This window comes from Podarcis muralis, chromosome 14 (genome assembly GCF_964188315.1).
Source record: "Podarcis muralis chromosome 14, rPodMur119.hap1.1, whole genome shotgun sequence".
In the NCBI taxonomy this organism is placed as follows: domain Eukaryota; kingdom Metazoa; phylum Chordata; class Lepidosauria; order Squamata; family Lacertidae; genus Podarcis; species Podarcis muralis.
Genome location: NC_135668.1, coordinates 23,612,756 through 23,635,902, shown reverse-complemented (window position 1 = coordinate 23,635,902; position 23,147 = coordinate 23,612,756). Strand labels below are relative to the sequence as shown.

General features: G+C 39.5%; 1 protein-coding gene across 9 annotated transcripts in view; it reads left to right on the top strand.

Moving 5' to 3' along the window:
• The first annotated feature begins 7,010 nt into the window (after positions 1-7,010).
• LRRC28 (leucine rich repeat containing 28) overlaps positions 7,011-23,147 on the top strand; it is a 52,751-nt gene continuing 36,614 nt past the window's right edge. For 2 of the 9 annotated variants that reach the window (XM_028707209.2, XM_028707206.2), the window contains exons 1-5: positions 7,011-7,150; positions 9,636-9,859; positions 12,392-12,432; positions 17,317-17,354; positions 19,169-19,306. In XM_028707209.2, the coding sequence (XP_028563042.2) occupies positions 9,668-9,859; positions 12,392-12,432; positions 17,317-17,354; positions 19,169-19,306 (409 nt within the window). In that variant the 5' untranslated portion in view covers positions 7,011-7,150; positions 9,636-9,667. Of the gene's footprint in view, positions 7,151-9,635; positions 9,860-12,391; positions 12,433-14,157; positions 14,243-17,103; positions 17,160-17,316; positions 17,355-19,168; positions 19,307-23,147 lie in introns of those variants that run through there. The other 7 variants (XM_028707207.2, XM_028707210.2, XM_077918990.1 and 4 more) reach the window with 7 other exon arrangements.

The window sequence follows — 23,147 nt, the reverse complement described above, 5'->3', positions numbered from 1 at the left end:
GTCCCTCAGCCTGGAGCCAGTATGTCTCCGCCTCTTCAGGGCTGAAGTCCTTAAACAACAATGTTTTTGTGGCCAGTGACTCCATCAGCATTTATACAGAGAGCAGTGTCCAAAAGAAGAGAACAGGATCCAAAAAGTTAAAAGCAGAGGTCTGAAAGTGCCAGCTGTTTAAGCCATTGAAAATAGTCCGGATTTGTTTTTAAGCAGAGGAGTGGAAGTGATTCTTTCTTAGAGAACAGCCAGTATTCATCCTGAAATTAATCAAGATTCAGGCTCACAACTCAGCCAACTGTGCAACACTATGATATACTATCATTACTTATTACACGTTTACCTGTTTCTTCAAAGAGCTCAGTATAACCTAAATGACACACCCCTAATTGACACAACTCTGTGAAGCAGGTTAAGCTGAGAGTTACTGGGTCTAGAACACCCAACAAGCTTGGGTGTCCTAGACCCAGTAACTTACCAAGTGGAGATTTCAGCCTAGATTTACTCATTCTGAAGTTCGGCACCCTATGCAATACTGGAACTTGGTATTCCACTCCTACAGCAAGTATGCAGAAACAGGGATGGCAGCAGTTCACCAGGATCTCTTTGATTCTGCAGTCCACTGTTTAATGTTGCCTTGAGCTTTTTATGAGAGGAGGGATATAAATTATTTAAATAAATAAAATGCTGATTAAACAAGATACAGTGGTGCCTCGCAAGACGAAATTAATTCGTTCCGCGAGTTTTGTCGTCTTGCGATTTTTTTCGTCTTGCGAAGCACGGTGTCAGGAAAGTTTTGGAAAAGCTTCAAAAATCACCAAAGTCTTTAAAAACCTCAAAGAAGGCTACCACACCGCGTTCTATGAGTTGCTCCTCAAAGTCAAGTCGCAACTGTATTAACGGTGTTAAGAAAAAGGAAACAAACTTGCAAGACGTTTCCGTCTTGCGAAGCAAGCCCATAGGGAAAATCGACTTGCGAAGCAGCTCAAAAAACAAAAAAACCTTTCGTCTAGCGAGTTTTTTGTCTTGCGAGGCATTCGTCTTGCGAGGTACCACTGTAGTTATTATCTTTAGTTTGCGGATTGGTGTGAAATAAGTACTATGTTTGGACCTTGTCCTTGGGGCCATTTCATTTAAGGAACTTGCACCTGTTGTCCCAGAGCTTCTCTAAAGGTCCCAGGTTAATTTAGCACCACAAAGATCCAAGCAAGGACAATTAACACATTTCCAAAAGTACATGTACACAGAGTATCCCATTTAATAACAAGCTGGCAGCCCAGTCCTCAAAATAGGACTGTAGTGCCACAGTCATATATGTTTCATTGGCTACCATGGCACAAGCACAGCCAGGAACCATCAAATCTGCATGTATGTTGCATGTGCTTTACTGTCCATTCTCTTTTGTATTGTAAATAGGAATGAGCCTTTCCATCTGCTGTGCCAGGCTTTAGTTATTTGAACATCACACTTTCTTGCACGTGACTTTTTTGGATTGGGGCCACTAAAAATGAAATTGTCATTTTAATATATTCTATGCAGGGATGTTATATAAGGATTTATGTTGGACTGAATCAAATTTACAGTCTAATCCGCTCAATTAATCTCCAATCTAGCTCTTCAGGGCTTCTGGTAGATTTCTTTCCCAGTATGGCTCTCACAGCTGGGACCTCATATAGCCATAGCAAGTGCCTCAGCAGAGAGGGCTTCTCCACTTGTTAATTATTCATTTTTATACCATTATGTGGACAACAAATATTAGAATGCAGTTTATATAAGTGCTTTGCTTCACAAGAACTAGAAATGGTGGGTGAGGGGTAGATCCAACAGTTTTTTGTTTGTTTGTTTAAAAACTTCTATCTATTTCTATAACAGACACAGTAAATGTAGGAGCAGATTGTCACACTGCTGTGTTGGAGAACGTAAGTTCAAAGCAAAATAAAACAAGAATTATCCTAAAGTATTCCTCTAGAGATTTCCATGTATGGATGGGGAATGAATCTAATCATCACTTTTGTTTACTTATAAAGTCAAATAAAATCCTACAATGTTGCAAAAAAGGTGTTTGGCTCTGTTTGAGTTTTTGTTGCCCATATTTGTTCAGTTTTCCCGATAAGGCTATATTCCAGATTTGTTGATGCCACCATTCAGTAGATATGGCAGCCCTGCTTTTTCAGTTTCTTGCTAACCGAAGACATGCTTAAAATATTGTTCTTTGTATGATCTATTTCCATCAAAAATAGACAGCAGATCTAAATGCGCATCTTGCTATAGTTTGTCCAATTAATGTCTCACATTCCTTTAAAACTTTCACCAGAACCATACTATCACGTCACATTCCCACTACATATGAAAAATTTTGTCCATCTCTTCACATCCACTCCTCTATTAAACATAACTAAGTTCTTTCTTAGACTCATAGTAGGTCGGGATCCACAAGTGGGTAACTCTCTGACCTTGGCTAGCATCACCACCACTTTCTTTTTGTTGTACAGCTTAAAACAAAAACATGGAAGTGTAGCATTGCAAAGTAGCATATGTATTTCAGATTTGTGGCAAATTGGATATTGGAAGGTTCATCTTTTCTCCCTCTGTATGGGAAGCTGCCCCTACACAATGTAAAAGGTGAAGGCACTCTGTTGTCCTCCTTTGCATCTGGATATCATAGAATCATTGAGTTAGAAGGGACCCCGAGAATCATCTCCAAATGCAGGAATATGCAGTTGTCCCTTACATCAGACATAAAAGGAGAAAAATGGACATAAGCAGAAAATAAACTGGGTCCTATGTCACACGGTTGGGATTAATTAAGGTTGAAGACTACTGCTGAAAATCACACATGGACTGGGTAATTATTGTAGCTAGAGGAGACCGTTCTGAAGAACACTTTTAAAATATTGTTTTACCTTAAAGCTCTGTTGTAGTTGCTGCTGACTGTGGCAGGAAAGGTAGCTAAATAAAGGTCTTTACAATATCTGTTGTGTGACATGCAGACATCTGCATACTTTAAAAAGCACACAACCTTGAAATGGTTCAGCGGTGGCCTGCAGAGAGCGAAACAATTCCTAACAAGGCTGCCAGTCTCCACCTTCTTTTTTACATTTTGGCCTTTAAAGGTTTATACTGAAGTACACTTTGCTCCCCAAGAGATTCCAACTGAATATCATTTATGTAAATGCTGTAAACAAAATGGAAATGTCTTGGATACTTTTTTTGTACTGGGGAGAAGTGTTAGTATAAAGTTTGACAGTGGTTGTCCTTTCAGGCATGCCAAGCTTGGATTATTTTCATACCACAACACAAGTGTAGCTGGAAGCACACACTTGCAGTGCCGTCCTATGCAAGTTTATTCACAGTACAGTATTCAATCAAATCCATGGGGTTTGTTCTCAGGAAAGACCTGAACTGGAGCACGGTTTTGACACCCTATTTTAAAAGTGTAACTATGTATATACATAACACAGAAAACTGAACTCTAATTTCCTGTTTTCCAACTGTCTCTGTCGTGAGTTTGTATGAAATGGGCATTGTTTAAAATATTCTTATTTATGAGTAAGTTTTCAAATGTACAGTACTTCTTTGAGAACTTTGGAATTGTGGAAAAATCAGAAGCAGTGTACAGTAGTTGGAGAAATCCAGGTAGAAGCTTATCAATGTTACATTATATGCCACCAAGAGGCCAGGCATATTCCTCTTTGGAAATCTTATCACTCACTTTTCATACTGTGTATAACTGGCCTGCTTTTAAAGGACAGTCAGGGCTTGAAGCTGTTCCTGATCTAACCAGAGTCTTCCATGGACAGGCATCCATACAACATCTGTATGTTTCCCTCCATAGGGCAAGTAGCAATTGTGGGAGAATTTCCTAGCATTATAATCTCAACCAAATTCAGGAGCCTCTATGACTCTTGATCAGGGGTAGGCAACTTAAGGTCCATAGGCCAAATGCAGCCCAATCGCCTTCTCAATCCAGCCCGCAGACAATCCAGGAATCAGCGTGTTTTTACATGCATCTCTGGGTTATTTGTGGGGCCTGCCTGGTGTTTTTACATGAGTAGAATGTGTGCTTTTATTTAAAATGCATCTCTGAGTTATTTGTGGGGCATAGGAATTTGCTCATATTTTTTTAAAAAATAGTCTGGCCCACCACATGGTCTGAGGGAGGGTGGACCGGCCCACAGCTGAAAAAGGTTGCTGACCCCTGCTCCTGATGAACACACACACACACAACCCTAATTACATCGTTACGCCACCTAGTTCATTATACTGTGTGTGTGTGTGTGTGTGTGTGTGTGTGTGTGTGTATGTATATATATATATATATATATATATATATATATATATATATAACTATGGTGTTCTACTTCTTCAAATTGGATGTTGGACAATAGATATGCAACAGCGCCATCTGCTCTTCAGTGTAGAGTACTGTTCAAAACACAGCAAGTGACTTTAAAACTGGTCAGTGTAAACAACATTGACAGTTCACTGTTCTTAACGCTCAGTTAAGCACTGCTGCATCAACAACAAAAAATTAACAAGATAATCTAGGCATTACTGTATTAAGTTAAAATAAAGAGGCACTTGCTCTTCTGTTATATAGGGCTTCTATCCAAATGTAAAACTACAGTATTACATGTTACTGTACAAAAGTGTATAAGAAAAAAGGAACTGGGTACTTTATTTCTAGCTCAAAAAATAAATTTCAAGCAATTGTTCTGGGGTTTTGAGCCATTCTACTTTATTGATATACAATTTGTCTTGAGATGGAATGGAGAAAACACACACACACAATGTGAACCCTATTGTGTAAACCCTATTTTAAAAGTCTTGGTAAAAGGTATTTAACAAGAGCTGTGAAGTAAAAACTTCACCATCCTGAAAGTCTTGAATTGCATAGTAACTTCAGGGAAAAGGAAAGGAAAGTATTACAAGGTGGATTTTAAAATAGTAGATGAGATAATGGAAAACTTCATATGGTATTTCAGAAAAAATATGTGGCATTAGCCCTGTTCTTTCCTAGTGACCTAGCATATTAGGATTAAACTCTGAAACTACATGTTGTGGTAATGTATTTTTAATCATCTGCATCTGTAGAACGGAAGGCAAATCTTATTTCACTTATTTTATCTATTTCTCCTTTTCAGAACAATACAGTAATTACTACAAAATACAGTTTATTACAAATTTCAGAAAATCATTGGAACTTTTCTCAAGCTTTCTCCATTCCAAACCTGAAATTTACCTGTCTTAGGTACAAATAGGTTCAATTCTAGTAAAATCAGTGAACATCATTTACACAATTAGTTGAACATTTAAATGAGCTAGAAATCAAAGTAATTACAGTGGTACCTTGGTTTTTGAATAGCTTAGTTCACGAACAACTTGGAACCCAAACGCTGAAAAACCGGAAGTAGGTTTTCAAACTTTTTATGTTTTGCATTACATGCTTTCTATGGAAAAGTGCACCTCGGTTTTGGAACGCTTTGGTTTTGAAACAGACTTCCAGAATGGATTAAGTTTGAGAACCAAGGTACCACTGTATTAGTTTCATTATTTAAAATGATTAAATTTTATTGCAGATGTTGATTGTGGTTACGAGGACCCAGAACATGAAACTCTTAAAACTCAGGGTCGTGGGTTTCAATCCCATGTTAGGTAAAAGATTCCTTCATTGCAGGGGGTTGGACTAGATGACCCTTATGGTCCCTTTCAACTCTACAATTCTATAATTCTCAATGAGAAGGTTTAAGCTGCCCCAGTTCTCCTGGTTCTCAAGAATAAACAGAGAGACCGGGGAAGATGATGGCATGCTTAGCATGAAGTTGCATTATGGCTTCACTCCAGGTACTAAACCAAACAGAAATAACTCGTCATCCACTTGGTACTTGCAAGATCAAATTTCCTGCTACTCAACCTTACATGTAGTTTATGTGAGTGTATATAAAGCACAATAAATCCAGTGTAACTGTCCTGTGGGCAGCTAATTGAAAATGGATGGTGAGGCAAGTCCTGTGGAGCTATGATGATATTAAAACAATAAGGAAAATCTTAATTTCACATTTCAGCAACCTAGCTACTAGGTACTCTATTCTGAAGAACAGATGAGAATGAAAGGGAATTCATGGTGCAACTGACAACCTTCTGGCTTAAAATATTATTCATTGTATACATTTATCTTATGTTTAACATAATGAATCCCAGACTTGTCTTGAAAGAAAGACTTGTCAAATTTTAGGGAAATTGTTGTTCGAGTTCCTTATTTGCTGTTTCCAGTTCCTTATTCAAGTCAGAGGTACAGATCTTCCTTGCTTACGCAAGAAGTGGCAGAAATGTATCAGCAAAAATATTTTTAGTTTTTCAGAGGATTTTCCTCTTAAATTTCCCTTTAATTGTTGGTCAATTTCCATCCCCACCCCGAATATATATATTGAAAGTCCAGCCGTGAAAAACAAGGACCTTAAAACAGGTGAGGAAAAGAAGGCAAAATCTCCCTCAGTGGCAACACACCTGAGGCTTGCATACACACCATACATCTGTCATTTGCGGAGTTTGAAATTTTAAAGCATATGGGGAGGGACATTTCCCTCCCCATCCGAAAAATCTAGGCTACAATTCCCAGCAACCCTAAACTAACTAGCGAAGGGGCAGCAGGGATGTGATTTCATGGCGTACCGTTTATCCATAGCCAAGTCTTCCCCTCAAGAGAAACTGGAGGCCGCGCTTGCTGAGGGAAAAGAGCGGTTATGGGCGTGGCCCCGCACGCACGCGCTCTCACTCTCTCAAAAAAGGCGGGAAGAGCTCAGGGACAATGCCAGCAGCACAAGCTATGGGACCTATGGAGAAGAAGAAAGCAATGCCACGCATGCGCCCGTCTCTCGCCCGTGCCCGATTCAAGAGCGCCGCCCGATTTATTCATTAAGACACGGAGCGGAAGAGCCGCGCGAGTAAGCTCTCGCGCGACTTTCTGGGCCCGCCCCTTCCAGCTTCCAATCAGCGTTCTCCCCCCACCCACTCTTCTTTCCCCCGCTCCTCCCGTTCGTTAACCGGATGTTGATGTTAGTTGGTGTCTTCCCCCCCATCTGCCCCGCCCCTTCTCTCCCCGTGTTGTGCTGCGTGAGGGCGCTTCCTATTTTGGGCCCCCCTCAGCTTAGAAACGCAGGTGAGTTGCGACGCCCCCTCGCTGCCCTCCCTTTCCCAAGCGGCATATCCAGCGAAGTGAGGAGTGGAGAAGAGACGGCTTTTGCTTCTCCCTTCTCTGCCTCCCGCTGTCGGGACAAAGGCGTTGTTGCCATGGAGACGTGTGAGGGGGAATTATGCGCTTTCTTCCCACCTAGCCACCCATCCCCGTCCCCCAACAACGGTCTCTCTGTGACGGTGATTAAACCGCATTTAGGACATAAACCCCCTTTCCTTCCTTCCAGGCTCCCCTTCATTCTCATTAGTGTGTTTTCTCCCTCAGTCCCCCCGCCCCTCGAAAAAATATTATTATTATTATTTATTCGCTTCTTATCGGGAAATGTCGAGGCGGCTTGTAGCAAATAAAAATGGGAACCCTAATATTTCCAGAGGGGCTGGCGTGTTATTCTGTTGCATTAAAAAATGGGAAGAAGTCTTGTGACATCTTATTGTGGCATAAGCGTTTGTGGGCAGAAGTCCACTTCAGTAGATGTGTTAAATGTTAAATCCTTGGTTGGCAGCTGCATGTGTGGGGCGGAAGAACTATAAATTTCAGAGAGAAATTATATGCAAGCGGTGCAGGTAGAGAGACAATTGGGCCAAAGCTAGAATTTATGCAGAATAAGCATGACGACTTTTACAACATTATTGATTGGCAAAAATAATCACCTTAGCAATGCTAAGTTAATATTTATAGTGGGAAGGAGGAAAGGAAACTATTGACTCTGCAGACAAAAATGAATAGAGTTGAACTTCCTGAATAATTGTAGTTCTCCAGATTCACACTGGAGCTGCCTTCTGAAACTTCTTTGTTCAAATACACCTTCAGACTAGTGGTAGAGTATCCTAGTAGGGTGAAATGTACTCCTTCTGGTTGAATTATGTCCAGTGTTATTTCCTGGTTTATGAATATCTTAGGATAGTCTTCAGGTGGGATTTCCACATGTCATGGAACAAATGAAGCTGCTTTATACTGTTGTCTGAAAGTTTGTCCTTCTGCTTCGGGATCCCTGTATACAGCAGGGATAGCCACCATTGTGCCAAGTCCTACAGACATTTTGTACTTTGAACTGTCTTCAGCCAGCATCTCCAGTAGTCAGAGATGATGGAAGCTGTAGTTCACAACATCTGGAGGGCAGCAGTTAGCTATTCCACTTTACTCTTGACTGACATCACCTGAAGATGCAGAGAATTGAATCCTATACACATATACACAAAGCATGCCTTTTATTAGTGAACAAGCAGATGCATCTCCTGGGCTGCATATAGGTTGGAACAGAAGCTGTGACCAGTGTTAGTGTCATGCCACATATGCAAACTGTGACATATATATGCATTCATTTTGTGGCTTTCATGTAGACGTTTTTCCTCTGCCTGGAGTGGGGCCTAGCCTAGCCTAGTAATGGGGTTCGCTCAACTATAGAGGTTAGGCATGATTCAGAGGCTGCCTACCATGCCAGCTTCCCTTTTTGAGTTGTTTTAGGCTTGCATTGATATCTGCAAAACATGAAAATATGCCCCAGAATTTATCAAGAAGAAACATTGCTTAGAGTGGCAGAAAGGCTTCAGCCATTCTTACCACCATTTCTTCTTCCTTGTTATGCAATGTTCCTTGGTACCCTTCAGACCCTTTCCCTCTTGCTATTGCTTCTGATTTAGGAGAGTCTTGTAGTTAGGGCTGCCATCTGTAGAAGTTCTCCATATCTGTCTTAGGAAAAGTAGTCCATGCTGGTTTTTTGACTGATTTAAATCCTAGTACTCCTGAAATGCACAAGTTCGTTCAAATAAATATATTTTGGGAGTTTGAAGCCTTAATATGAAATCTCCTGTGCCATAACTCTACTTGTATTAGCTTTTATGCTTGTGTGGTATACTATAGTCTGGAGACAGCTTTTATCTGTCTTGAAATAACTGAAGGAAATTACTGTTCATGATGTGTATGCTTACCCCACTTTCTCTGCTAATAAACAGGCTTTTGTATTGTATTGGAAAATCTGCACAACTTATTTGCCCAGAGGCAACAGTGAAACAAATTAAGTGTGCCTGTTTAAGTACACATAATGGGAATGCATCCCCTAAATCATCTTCAGGAATCTTCAAAAAGTCTTCTGTTTCCAGCCATTCATTACTTTCCTAGGCAAAATAATTTATGTTGATGTCAAATACTAATAGTTCATTGATTGAAAAGTGCTTCTTGCTAACTAGTCGGATATCTGTTTTCCCTGAAGGTAGATAGATATACATGGCTTTAGATTTGAGATCTTAGTGCTGTATTGTGTGGTCCCATCCCCCCCACAATTCCTTCAATTTCATATTTATTTGGTTTCTACTTTTGTTACCTGTCTTTTGAATACAGGGGGATGTAGGAATGTTTAAAATAAACAAGCATGTTTCAGAAAAATTGTGCTATGGGAAAACCAAGTAAGAGCCCTATTAAAACACTACTTGTCTTTTGCTTTCCCTTTTAGAAATGAACTTCTGTGATGAGTAGAGTTCTAACATGGTGGCTGGGACAAAACCTGTCATGGCATCAGAACTCTGTAAAACAATATTGGAGGCAAAGCTAGAAAGGCACAAGAACTTATTCTTAAATTACCGAAATCTCCATCACTTCCCTTTAGAATTGCTGAAGGATGAAGGACTGCAATACTTGGAGAGACTCTATATGAAAAGAAATTCATTGACTACCTTGGTATGACTTTTTTAAATGTACAACTAGCAAAATATTTGTTGATGCTTAGGGTCTATGTGGAGGACATTGTCCTTGAGTGTACCTTAATTTTTTCAATATACTGTACCGTATGTAAATGATAGCCATGCATTGATATGGGCGACAGTATTTGCACTTGGCCAATAACACATTAGGGACCTGAAGTTGGAATAAGGAAATGTTTTCTGTATTGCCCTTGCAATGCTCTCACTGAAGTGGTTGGAAGCCTATGTATGGACCAGACCACTTCAGACTAGGTAGAAGCTGACATGCTTGAATATCCCCTGGGTGGGAGATCCTACACTCAGAGAATGTTGCCATTTTTACTGGGTGCTCTTAATCATTTTGGGCAGTGCTGGGGCACAATCCTACACTGTATGTGTTTTTGACTGCAGATATAACTAAATTCTTCTAGGACTTCTCACTTGCACAGTAGTAACCAAGTCATCAAATTTCAGCTACTTAATTCCTACAGTTTTCAACTTGTATGCATGAAAAGCATATGGGGTATAAAATACCCCCCGACATTTCATTTTATTCCTGTGTTTCTGGTGCTTCTTCATACCAGTCAATATAATGTGTTGGAAAACATTATATTTAAAAGAGGAAAAACTTTGAGAAGCATGCCAAATTTTCTTTCTGAAAAGTTAAAAAGAAGAGCCTGGAATAAAAAAAATGTATATTTCTGCCAGTATATTTTATTTCTTTTTGCTATGGGGTGCTTTCCTTCTCCCCAGCTCATGGGGAGTTATTTTTTGTTAATTATTTCAACAGCCTTGTAAATTACGGGTTGAATCCAATGAACTGAACTTCTACTCCCTCCACTTCATCATATGTCCCTAATCAGATTGTGAATTTCCCAAACCCTCCAGAGTAGATTGGGTGAAGTTGCAGGATTAGGAAAAGAAGGGGAAGTTCTGTTGCAGGAGCAGAAATTGTACTACGAATGTAATGTTTCTGTTGGTTTCAACACTGTTATGCTTGTATGGCAGATTGTTATCTACATAAGGTTAACTACTATGATCATGGAAGAGGTGAGATATTAACCAGGGACATCCTGAAGCATTGTAGGAATAAATAGGCAAGATTCTTAGGTTTCTTAGAATAGCTAGTGAATATTGTTTATTAGGCTGGTGAACACATTAAAGAGTTCATTAGAATTTATTCAGACTTGGTTGCCTATACAATTTATACAAGTGCTGGTAAAGTAACTGAGCTAGTTTTTGTTTTATCTTCTACACTTACATGATCTATTTATGAATGTATGTTTTAAAAATGGAACCTAATAACAAGGACACCAGGTGCTGCTAAGGCTACCAAAATTGCTTAGGAGGGAAATCAGTGTGTTTTAGCGTTAATTCCCCAGTAGGTGGAAACCACAACTCAAGATTTTTGCAGCATGGCATGGAAAACAAGCAGAAGAATTATGAGACTGCTTCTGGCTAAGAACTATACTGCATATGCTGTGTTTGAAAACAACAGGGAAATGCTGGCCAAAGGAAGGATGGCAATCTGAGTGTTGAAATGGGCAGTCCTACCCTAGTTGAACATAAAAGATATATTTGGTATAATGTAGCAGCACTTCAAGTCTGACCTTTTTCTTGCTTGAAAACCACTATGTAGGAAAAAGCTGCAAACTGTCATGTATAAATTGGGGCATGAGAGGCACACAGATTGAACGTGCTGCCTTTCCCGGTGAAAGTGAGCTTTCAAGACTTTCAAAATATTATCCTGGAATCAAGCTCCAGCACCACAGTAAAGAAAATATCTGGCTGCCAGTAATACACTGGCAATCTGTTTGTGAAATAGGACCCCTGCAGAGTTGTGTAAGACAAAACTAACATCATGCACTTCATGTGGAAATTGCATGACATGGCTGCTGTAACATGATCTCTTATAATATGTTGCTTTAGAAGATCTCCATATTTAGAAGACTTCTGGCTGTCTGGAGAATGCATTATAGTAATTGAAAAATATTGGCATACTGACTTAACATTAGAGTAGCTAATAGGACTCTGCCTTAGGCTATTGTAAAGTCACCTGAATATTCAGTGGGCATTTCTAAGTTGCTACACGCTAAAGAATGTATATGCTATGTGAGTTTCTCTGCATTATCAGTACATGTTGAACTTGGAAGATGCTAATCACACTTGTTAATATTTTGGCACCTTGATTGATTAGTGTAGAAGGTGTCTGCTGTTCTTCTAGAGCCCAATTTGGAAGCTAGCTCCACCCTCTGTGTGTTGATATCTTCAGGCCTTCTTGGCATATTGAAATTCTTTCATCTTTCCAGTGACAACAGTCGCTGTCATCCAAGTCTAGGCTCTAAGCCAGGTTTCATTATCAGTGCCAGATGGGGTGGTGGGCCACATAAAACAGTTGTTCCCTGTTTTGGATTTCTGACACTCAGAGCCTCATGTTAGTTCCATCTTGAATTTGGCAAACTGGTTTGCCAGTTAGATATTGAGTCTTTCTTTAAAAACTAAACAAAAACTTCACAATTTTCTTTTTTAGCCGGAAAACCTTGCCCAGAAGCTTCCAAACCTTGTGGAACTGTGAGTGTGTGGTGTCTTGTTCCTTATATTCTGCCCTTTAGTTTAATGAGTTTCTTGAACGTAGGGTGCTGAAGTTATATAAGTAAATATCTTACAATTTGTTTTGGAACAATCTGGTTTGTTAAAGAGCTAGTCTGTTTTGTCCTAGTGCCTTTCCATGACCTAATTTCACTCATGTGCTGTCTCTTCATATGCTTCAAGGTAGTGGTTCAAGGGACAGCTTGGAGGGACCACCATGCCAAAGATTTGCTGCTTTCAGGCTGTAGCTCCTAGTTTGTTTGCTCAGAGAACTGAAAAAGTCTATCTTTTCATAGAAATATAATAAATGTAGAATTTAAATCCCATTCTTTTGTTAAAAGTATCCAGAATGAACACTAATTTTTGAATATTGCTTTTGTAAAATCTACTGGAAGGCAATATTTTTTGTTTTGTTCTATTTGACAAAATTAATTGATTGTAATGAAACCCTAGGTCACTTACAAAAAATGATAAAACATTAATATTACCAATAAAATACAATTTAAAAAAGGTATTAAAAACATTCAGAGGGGAATTAAAATAAACTGTAAGCTACATGTAAACTACATGTAAACTTTCTGCATGTCTGGATAGGCTTGTCTAAACAAAAACGTCTTAAGCAGGCACCAAAAAGCGTACAGCAAAGGCACCTGCCTAATCTCAACAGGCAGGGAGTTCCAAGTGCAAATTTGTAATATGTTTTGGAGTGGGGGGGTATGTTCACAAATAGGACTGCTGTTTGCATTGGCTAAGAACGTAGATTATCTTTCTATATTGGACTAAAGTTAATCTCATCCGGTATTCTGCTTCCAACTCTGGCTTGGCTAATGCATCTAGGACATGGGTAGGCAAACTAAGGCTTGGGGGCCGGATCTGGCCCAATCGCCTTCTAAATCCGGCCCACGGACAGTCCGGGAATCAGCATGTTTTTACATGAGTAGAATGTGTCCTTTTATTTAAAATGCATCTCTGGGTTATTTGTGGGGCATAGGAATTTCTCCATCCCCCCCCCCAAAAAAAACCATATAGTCCTGTCCCCCACAAGATCTGAGGGACAGTGGACCGGCCCCCTGCTGAAAAAGTTTGCTGACCTCTGATCTAGGAGAAACATCTGTTATCGGTTGCTAGCGCCTAATACTCATAGGCATGCCACCTTTGTATTTGGTGGTTCCATTAAATTATCAGCCATTAATGAGCTTACATTTTGAAAATAGTGAATGTTTCTTACTGCAAGGCTCTATATCTCCTTCGACTGTTTGCTTCTTTGGCTTGCCATCTTTACCCAACAGCCAATCCCACAGTCCAGCTACAGCTCCTTCTGCCTCTTACCTCTCAAGGAAGGAGCCTAAAACCTGGATTATAAAATCAACTGCCAGGGGGCAGAAGAGACTGGTAAACACCACGTGTATTCCTAATATAGTCAACCCCATTGCACATTTCATATGTAAACTGTTACAGAATCATAGAATTGTAGGGTGGAAGGGACCCTGAGGGTCAATGAGTCCAATTCCCTACAATATAGAAATCTCAACACATGGTCTTCCGTCCAATTAGAAACTATACTGGATCCTACTTAGCTTTGCAAATATGATAGCAATTTTATTGATGCACTGCAGCTAATTTGTGACTGAAAAGCCTTAAATTTTATTAAAGTGGGGATTTATATACCTCCTTTCAGTGATGTCTCCAAAATCAATTTATGAACAGATACAACACAAGAAGCATCCTACAGTGATGCGACCATTAGCTGACGAAGAATTCCTTCAGCTGCAGCTTCCTGGCAGCAATTCCTGTAAGCATGGCAACATGAAAATGTGCCTTTGCAAATTTAAATAGTCAGTTTGGAATTGTGATTGTATCCAGGACTTTATCGGGTCACTGTGCTGTCACAGGCATGTGTGGAACTAAAGATGTTTTGGGTCACATGGCATAGATAACCAAGGAGTGTAGTCTAAACTTGAGCTTTTTCTTCTTGCCCCTGGAAAGCTGCACCTTCCTGGTTTTTGCATTTGCAGTGCAGTTATTAGGCCTTACAGGTCACTATGGCCTGTAGCTTACTCAAGAACTAATCTTGCCTCATCTTGTCTGAGGTGAATTCTATTTCATAATGAAGCTGAAGTACAGCGTTTGTGATATGCTTCATGTTTTGCCACCAGGCACTTTAAAAGATTATCTGATGAGGCCATAAGAAAATCCTGCCTGAAATTAAGGTTTGGAGGGAGGGTAATTTTAGAAGCTCTGAAAACCAGAGAGAGCTTGTTTAATACACATTAAATATTCTTGTATTAATTATGTCATGCCCCCTAACCCTTTTTCCTGTGTCTTTTGCTGGATAGTAAAAGGTTGGGATCTGCATGCAGGATGAATCATAATAATAGTAATCTTCCTAATGTGTATCAGATAGTAAAACCTAACTGAGGAGCAGCAATGAAAAAAAGGGCACACTAGTTGTCAGCAGGATGAAACTCCTTGCTATAGCTATAATTTGCATTGCTTTATGGTAGGCTCACAGATTTTGGATCATCAAATAAGTTTCCCTAGCATCCCTGGTATTGTGACCCATCTGGGTTAATAAAAACTAGTGCTGACTTCTAGGAATTAAAATTATGTAAAGTTCTTGTTGTTTTGGAAACAGCTCTCAAAATGAATAGAAACATTTAACCTCATGGAGCAGTTGATTCTGATTTACATAATCTTTCTGTTGGTGACTATTTCTCTTTCTATTATGGTATTTAGAAATCCAAGTTTTAAAGTTGACATGCAAAGGTTAAATCTAAATAGTGACATGGCTATTTCCACATGCTCACTGGGTCTTTGAACTGGTGTTTCCTAAACAGCTGCACTCTTATATTTTGTAATCTTTTGAAAAACAGATCCCTCTGCAGTATCAATTTGTTTCTGAAACTTCAATGAGTTTCAGCTAACAGCCTTTTTTGGAAGAAAAAAAAGAAGGGAACCACACCACTGAGCACATTCAAAACTTTTGGCATGCTTGATGTAATTCTTGGGATCCTGATTAAGAACATATGAGAATTTTGTTTGGCCTAATTGATCCAGAGTTACCACATGGTCCTTAATTTGTGAATGTACCTTCTACTTCCAGGACGGCTATTTTTAACATGGGGGAAAATCTTCCTTGTTTTCAAACTCCATAGCACTGTCCAGAATCTTTAATATAGATTCCTTTAAAAAACAAAAACAAAACTTCAGCTTGGAACTCTGACCATAAGCCATAATTTCTCATCTTCTGCCACCATAATACCTTCAAGTTTGAATTCTCCCGAAGCAAGAATCAATCCAATACTTCCATCAGGTTACTTATCCTGCACACCCCTTTTCTATGTTGAATGAGCAAAAGTTCAATTTTCAAGCAGTAAATAACATCTAACTACCTTGACACATCTAGCAAATCTCAACTTGAAGAGAATAGCACATACTTATTTCTGAATAGCAGTAACTGCAAATATTCACCACCAGAGAGCACTATATAAATTTTTACCAGCCTATGATGGTAAATATAGACCAGGATCCAAAGAACCACACAAGTTATTTGGGCTTGTATTTCTTGAATACCAGCCTCCCATGCCAGAAGGCAGAATGCTTTTGAAAGTAAATGGACCTTCAAAAACAGATTGTAAGATGGAACGGGGCACATGCAAACGCTCGGACAAAACTAAAATAGCTTTCTATATCCTGGCCTCAACTTGCCTGGGCTTGTCAGTATGCTTTCACTTGATGATTATCCTTTTTATAGAATAAAGTAAAACATGTAAACTTAAATAATAAACAAGAACACCATTTGTACAGTTTGCCAATGAATGTTGACATTAGAATTTTTTAAATATTGAAATAAATCTGAGAAGATGCTGTAAAAATATAAAACGATCTGATGATTCCTGCACTTCTGACTCTTGTGGTGTATGAAAAAATTGTCTAAAATGACTTTTCAGGACTCTGATAAGGCTGATTCCATGACTGATTTTTCACAGTCTCCCAAGTGCCAGAGGGCCATGTGAAGGCACTTCTTGTGAATGGTATCCCTATGAGCTTCTCCATCACATTCTCAAACCTACTTCTGAGAACTAAATAGGAGGCATGCTTTACTCAGTCACAGAATGAATTCCACAGGGATCCTTGCTGAGAGGAAACAGCTAAAAGGTTCTATGTGCCCACTAACCCTGGGCTGGTTTAGAGCAGGGAGAATGTATCAACACACTCACCTCAGGCTACTTCGTTTCAGTCATATGACACAGCTGTTTGACATGACTTATTTATATATTTATCTTACACCTTTGCCAACAAAGTGAGTATTAGGGAAACAACTGCTGTGCATATTGTGATTCTTCTATGATCCAAAACGTATATTTATTTAGCAGATTTAACACCCAGCTTTTTAAGGCTCACAGCTTTTTTAAAATGCATGGATTTGTTAAAAGCCAGACATTGGAAACAAAACAAAAACTAGCCCAGTTGGGAGTAGGTGAAGACGTAGGTCTCTGCTTGTCTGCCTCTCTATTCTCTTTCCTGGGTTCCTTCCCACAAGGCATTGTCTTGGAAACCATATATGATGGTAGTTGCATTATGTACAGAGCAGCCTGGTAACAAATGTGAAATTTTTGATCTAATCTCAATATGAAAGAAGAGGAAATCTGGTTCAGGAAAACTTGGAAGTGCGAGTCCTGTTTCAGGCAGAGTGATCAAAACTCAAGGTAATGTCTATCAGTCATAGTTTGCCATATGAGCATTACCTTTGCAGAAATGAAGGAAGAAAAAATACAGCATGCTGTCTTTGATCAAGTTTCATCTATGAATATTTGCCACCTGCTCTTATCAGCCGGCCCTTGAAAATGTTCTGTTCTCTTTCAGATACCTCCATTCAAACAACATTGTTGTTGTACCCGAAGGTAAGTGCCCTTCTGGGTTCAAAATATCTTTAGTTTCTGACATTAATTGTAGAAGAAGACACTGCATGAATGAAAATGTTTAAACTCTCAAATACCTAAATATGTGTGTTGCTTCTAATTTGAGGGTTAAAAAAAGCCCAAGTGTAATTTAGTAAAACAATGCTCTTAAGTGAAGCGATGACCACAACCGTTGTATTGAGTTAAGACTAGATGGATGATTTTAAACCTTATTAATCATTTATAAAGCACCTGTATCTCTATTTCTGTTGTTTTCCCAACAACTCTTGGCTATGTAAATTGCCTTTTCCTTGCCTCAAGCATAATGTAATACAGTATACAAACAAAGAATGTAAACCTATAGGTTTTCACTTCTCTCCCTACAGAAATGGGAGCTAACACTTGCTCAACCCTTACAAGTGAATCTTAGCTGCAACTTAATCTCGGGTACCTCTCCTTGAATCTGCTTTGCTATCTGTTGATAGGTCTTTATTATTGTAACTTAAGCTACCTTCAAAGTAGAATAACATGGGGTGTATGGATTGAGTATAGCGGTGGGGGGGGGGGACAGTTCCATCTCAACAAGTCAAATCCTTATCTACTCCCATGGGCGTAGGGGTAAGGACAACCCATCTGTCAATCCTAGAATTGTAGAGTTGAGAGGACTACAGGGGTCATCTAGTCCAACTCCCCCAATGCAGCAATTATGGCTAAAGAATCCCTGACAGGTGGCCTTTCAACCTCTGTTCAAATACCTCCAGTCCACCACCTTCTGATGTAGTCCATGTCACTATCAAACAGCTCTCTCTGTCAGAATCTCCTTCCTTGTAATTGGAATCCTCCCCTCTGGGCAGCAGAAAACAAGCTTGTTCCTCTTCCATCTGACATCCTAATGACATCAGGTGACAGATCCTAGTCCCTTGCACAGCGCTTCCCAAATGCCCAACAGCCCTCTGATTGTTGGGCACTTCAGAAATGCCTGTGCAATGACTTTGCCATCCCAGTAGGCTGTGGCTTCGGAAACACCAAGCACAGGGCCCACAAAGTACATTGTACTGACAGCCAGCTGGCTTTCAGCATTTTGGAAAGTGCTGCATAAAGTGCTTTGCAAGATGGTTCTTGCATACTGGGAAGCACTGCACAGTGCCTGTAAATACCCATTCAGCCAATCCTCACCCTTATATATATAGTGTCAGGTGTAGGGTAAGTAGATGTGGCTTTCCTGAAACAACCTCATGGATGAAATGGAGAGGCTGGATTAGACCCACAATCATACAACATATTTTAGCCCACTCCTCAAAACTAAATTGCCAGTAATACTCAGTTCTGACATGGTTTTGCCACCTATTTATTCAGCATGTAGGGATGAGATACTGGCTGTGTTTCTATGCCACATTAAACCACGTCATGAGCTGAAATGATCAAGAGTGGGCATTAGGCTTGTGCACTGCTCTCCTCCTGCACATCCGGCAGCGGAAATTTGGCAGCACTTACTCATTGCTTGAAGCTGGCTTGTTTTAAAACTGACAAGTGTTTGTTACAACCATGATCCTTGGTTCACATGCAGTGACAAGCTGAGATTACTTGAAAATGAAAGTAAACGCTGCCAAAGTCCTCCTGGCACCTTGGAAGGGGGTGGAGTGCATGAACATGAGATTTGCTTGGGCCTCTTCCAACTCTTGTACATTATGCAGAACCATGGTTCAGCTTTATGTGTGAATGCAGCCATCATAGAAGTCTATCTCATTCTTTTATTAAAGTTTTGGTGCTTTTATTGGGTCGGATTTATTCCTTGTCATTTTTCTTCTTCTTTGAAGCAATTGGCTCCCTCGTTAAACTGCAGTTTTTAGACTTGAGTGACAATGCTCTTGAAATTGTATGCCCAGAGATTGGCCGCCTAAGATCTTTACGCCATCTTAGATTGGCTAATAACCAGCTGAAGTACTTGCCAGCAGGTAAGGGATCAGCAGCTTTCTGGCTCAAAAAACTGATATGATTACTCCTGTTGATAATTTGCTGTGTGCATTTTCAATTCTGCTTGTAGATAAATGGTTAGGGCTTGTTGGTTAAGCCTGTTAGGTATTGTCCTTGACATACTGGTTGCTTAAATTATAAGCAATAACTTAATTCATTGCTTTCTACCTATGAGATGAATATGGGGTTAAAATTAAATGATTGTTTTAGTGAAAACACAGTGAGTTTGCTGAAGGCGGAATATCCATCACAATCATCTTTGAGCGTGCCAAGCCTTTAACTGTATTTTAAAATGGGAACTTCAGAGGAAATTTGGTCACAATGAATGAAGGCTGCCTCAACTGGAATTTACCAAGGACAGAATTTACCAAGACAACAGCATAGTCTTAAGCACGTTTGCATGGAGTCTCAGTGGGGCTTACTGCAGAGTAAGAGAGCTTAAGACTACACTTTTAAGTTTTGGGCTTTTTTTGCAAAATAAGTTGTGCATCTTTATAAAGGTGCTGCAGCCCTGCACTGTATTAAGTGCAGAAACAGAACTGACTACGTTAACTCTTCACTGAATCAGGGAGCCAAATGTGTGGTGGCAATAATTCAAAATGTATCATATTGTGAACATTCCATAAATCCAGAACATATTTTTACTGAAAACTTCTAAAAATTATCATTAATGTTTCAGAAATACCAATTTCAAAAGAGAATGTCTGAATATTCTTGAACTTCTAAAATTTATGCTGTGCACGCACACTATAAAAGCAAGGTTTGTTCAAAGAAGAGCGGGAGTATTTTTACAGAACTTAACACATGACTTTAACAGATTCAAAAAAGGAGAACTTCAGAAAGAATAATTTACATTATGGAATGATTGACTGCATGTTGCTTAGGAAATAGTCTTTACCGTACAAGGAAGCGGCATTTATTTCCTCCATTTATATGAAAATGGGACATTAAACGTCTTCCTCCTGTGTGTTCAAATCTTTAGGCATGTGAACACTTCTTAAATAGCTAAATATATCACTAGTTAGTAACCATCAGAGTCTAGCTAAAGGTCCAGTGTACATTGAAGTGCTGGTGCAGAGTCAGCTTGTCTAAGGACCTCTAACCAGCTCTTTATTTCCCCCAAATGCTGTCAGTTTTTCATTTGCACAGTGTGTATTAATCTTGCCCAGCCTGTGATAATCTTCCATTTCTGCTAGGAAATTGACTCTGCTGATCTGTTTTCATTGAGTGCTTTCTTTCTGTCATTACTTTGCAAGCACTTTTCAAACAGGTTTCCTTTCATGGTTGCAAAGCCTATGAGTATTTTGGCTCATAATCCCTCTTAAGTAGCTTCTCTTTATCAAGATCATGAGTGGGATGGTTGGTATTGTGACATCTTTTCTAAATAGCTTGATAGGTTCTATTCGCTCTATTCTAGCAAGGGGTTTGCAGTGGGCTTACAAAGTACAGTATTCCTACAGCATTAGTAAGATGAAGCTTACTCCAGTGTAAGCTACATTTCCATCAGCAAGAATGCTGATTTTGTGAAATGGTTGTAGCTGCTTTTAAAATAGCCTCCTGCTAGGTGAGATGCCATGTTAAGCACAGAGCGCTCTTAAGTTGGTGTTGCCAGGGATGCTCTCTGTGGGTTGTATCCAGTGCTCTCTGTCTGTCTTGTGCTAGCAGACAGGTGAGTTGCAGAACAGAAGAAATAATGTAGCAGTTGTGTTAGTGGAAGCTCAGTGTGCAACAGATTACACAGTTTTTTGTGCAACAAAATTACCAGCAGCCTGCTTATGCATTCTTTTGCTCTGCAATCTTTCACTGGCACAAAACATTTTGCCAGTGGAACAAGGATGCCACTAAGTGTGTTTAACTTAGCACATTTGTGCAAAACTGTTTATGAGCAGGAAGACCAACTTTGGCTCTAACTCGATGTTCTTCTGTAATTTTCTCAATACCGTGGTACCTCAGGTTAAGTACCTAATTCATTCCGAAGGTCCATTCTTAACCTGAAACTGTTCTTAACCTGAAGCACCACTTTAGCTAATGGGGCCTCCTGCTGCCGCGCCACCGGAGTACGATTTCTGTTCTCATCCTGAAGCAAAGTTCTTAACCTGAAGCACTATTTCTGGGTTAGCAGAGTCTGTAACCTGAAGTGTATGTAACCTGAAGTGTATGTAACCCGAGGTACCACTGTAGCCCCATAACAAAGGTTGTTCTCCTCATATTACAGATATAGGGTTTGTGGTTAAGGGAATAGTAACTTGTGTAAAATCACTCAGTTAGCAGGTGCCAGAGTGGGGATGTGAACTAGGGTATTCCTCATTCATAGCCTACTCTCTAATACTACTGATAGTAGTAATATTAATAATATGTTGGGTGGCTTCCAACATATATAAAAACAAAATAAAACATTGAGCCTTAAATAGCTTCCCTATACAGGGCTGCCTTCAGGTGTCAGGATCATCCCTCCAAAAACCTATAGGCCTCTCTTATATAGTCTACCTGAAATATCCGCCAACTTTCCCCATTTTTGTCTCCTGGGCTTCTGCTCCCAACACCTCAAAAGCAAAAGGTCTTATTTTATGCTCCTTCTGCCTCTCTGTCTTCATGGTGTCATATTCCACAGTGCACTTTCTTCACCATCTCTTAATATTAGTCCCTTTGTTGGCATCTTCAGTCTCCAACCCTGAAGAGAACTACCCTCTTCCCTGCTCAGAGCCACTATACTGTTCTATAAAATATGTTCATAGAATTGTAATGTGTGAGTGTTGTTGTCTGTAGGGCTATTGAAATATCCTTCATGATTTTAGAAATACTCTCTGTTTTGCCCCATAACCTCCCAATTCTTAGCAGTATCAGATTTGGAAGTTTAACAGATACAGTGGTACCTCAGGTTACATACGCTTCAGGTTACATACGCTTCAGGTTACACACTCCGCTAACCCAGAAATAGTGCTTCAGGTTAAGAACTTTGCTTCAGGATAAGAACAGAAATCGGGCTCCGGCGGCGCGGCAGCAGGAGGCCCCATTAGCTAAAGTGGTGCTTCAGGTTAAGAACAGTTTCAGGTTAAGAATGGACCTTCGGAATGAATTAGGTACTTAACCTGAGGTACCACTGTACTGAGCAGTAGATAAAAATCAGCTATTGGTTAAGTTTTTTTAAATTATTACTTTGTAGTTATACTCTAATTAAATGCCCATGACTTACATAAGTTTTAATTAAAATGCTATTAAAGAGATGAACAGCTCTATTTAGGAGATGGACTGTGTCTTTGTCTAGAAAACACCTACCACATTTTGGCATGCTTGCAGTATAACTCTTCCCTTTGATAAATATAAAGACATTCTTGTCAGCCAGTGATTAGATCATAGGATTTGGCATCAGGCAAGCAGAGTTAATTCCAGGTCCTGCTGTTGAATCTGTGTGGCCTCTTTTTACCCATCTTTGAAGTGTTACATGAACTTTATACATTCCGCAAACTAAATCTTGAAAAATTCCAAACCATTACAAGTTCAATAGTGGAAAAGGAAATATGGTTAGCCAAAACTGAAACACTTGGATTAAATAATCTTTGTGTATTTCAGGGGAAAAGAAAAACTTTTGAGGTTATTACACAACATTTTTTCCTTCTTGGTTTCTGAATAGAGACAGTAATTACACTGGCTCATTCAAATCAACCAGAAAATTTTTGGATTCGCTCTTCACTCATACAAACCATTGGAAACCATTATTTTATTCTTTCTTTCTTTCTTTTTTCATTGAGTGAACTGTTTCAAGCCATCAGTGGTTATGTGAAGCAATTTTTAAAATGGATGTTGCAGGGCAATTTGTGCTTA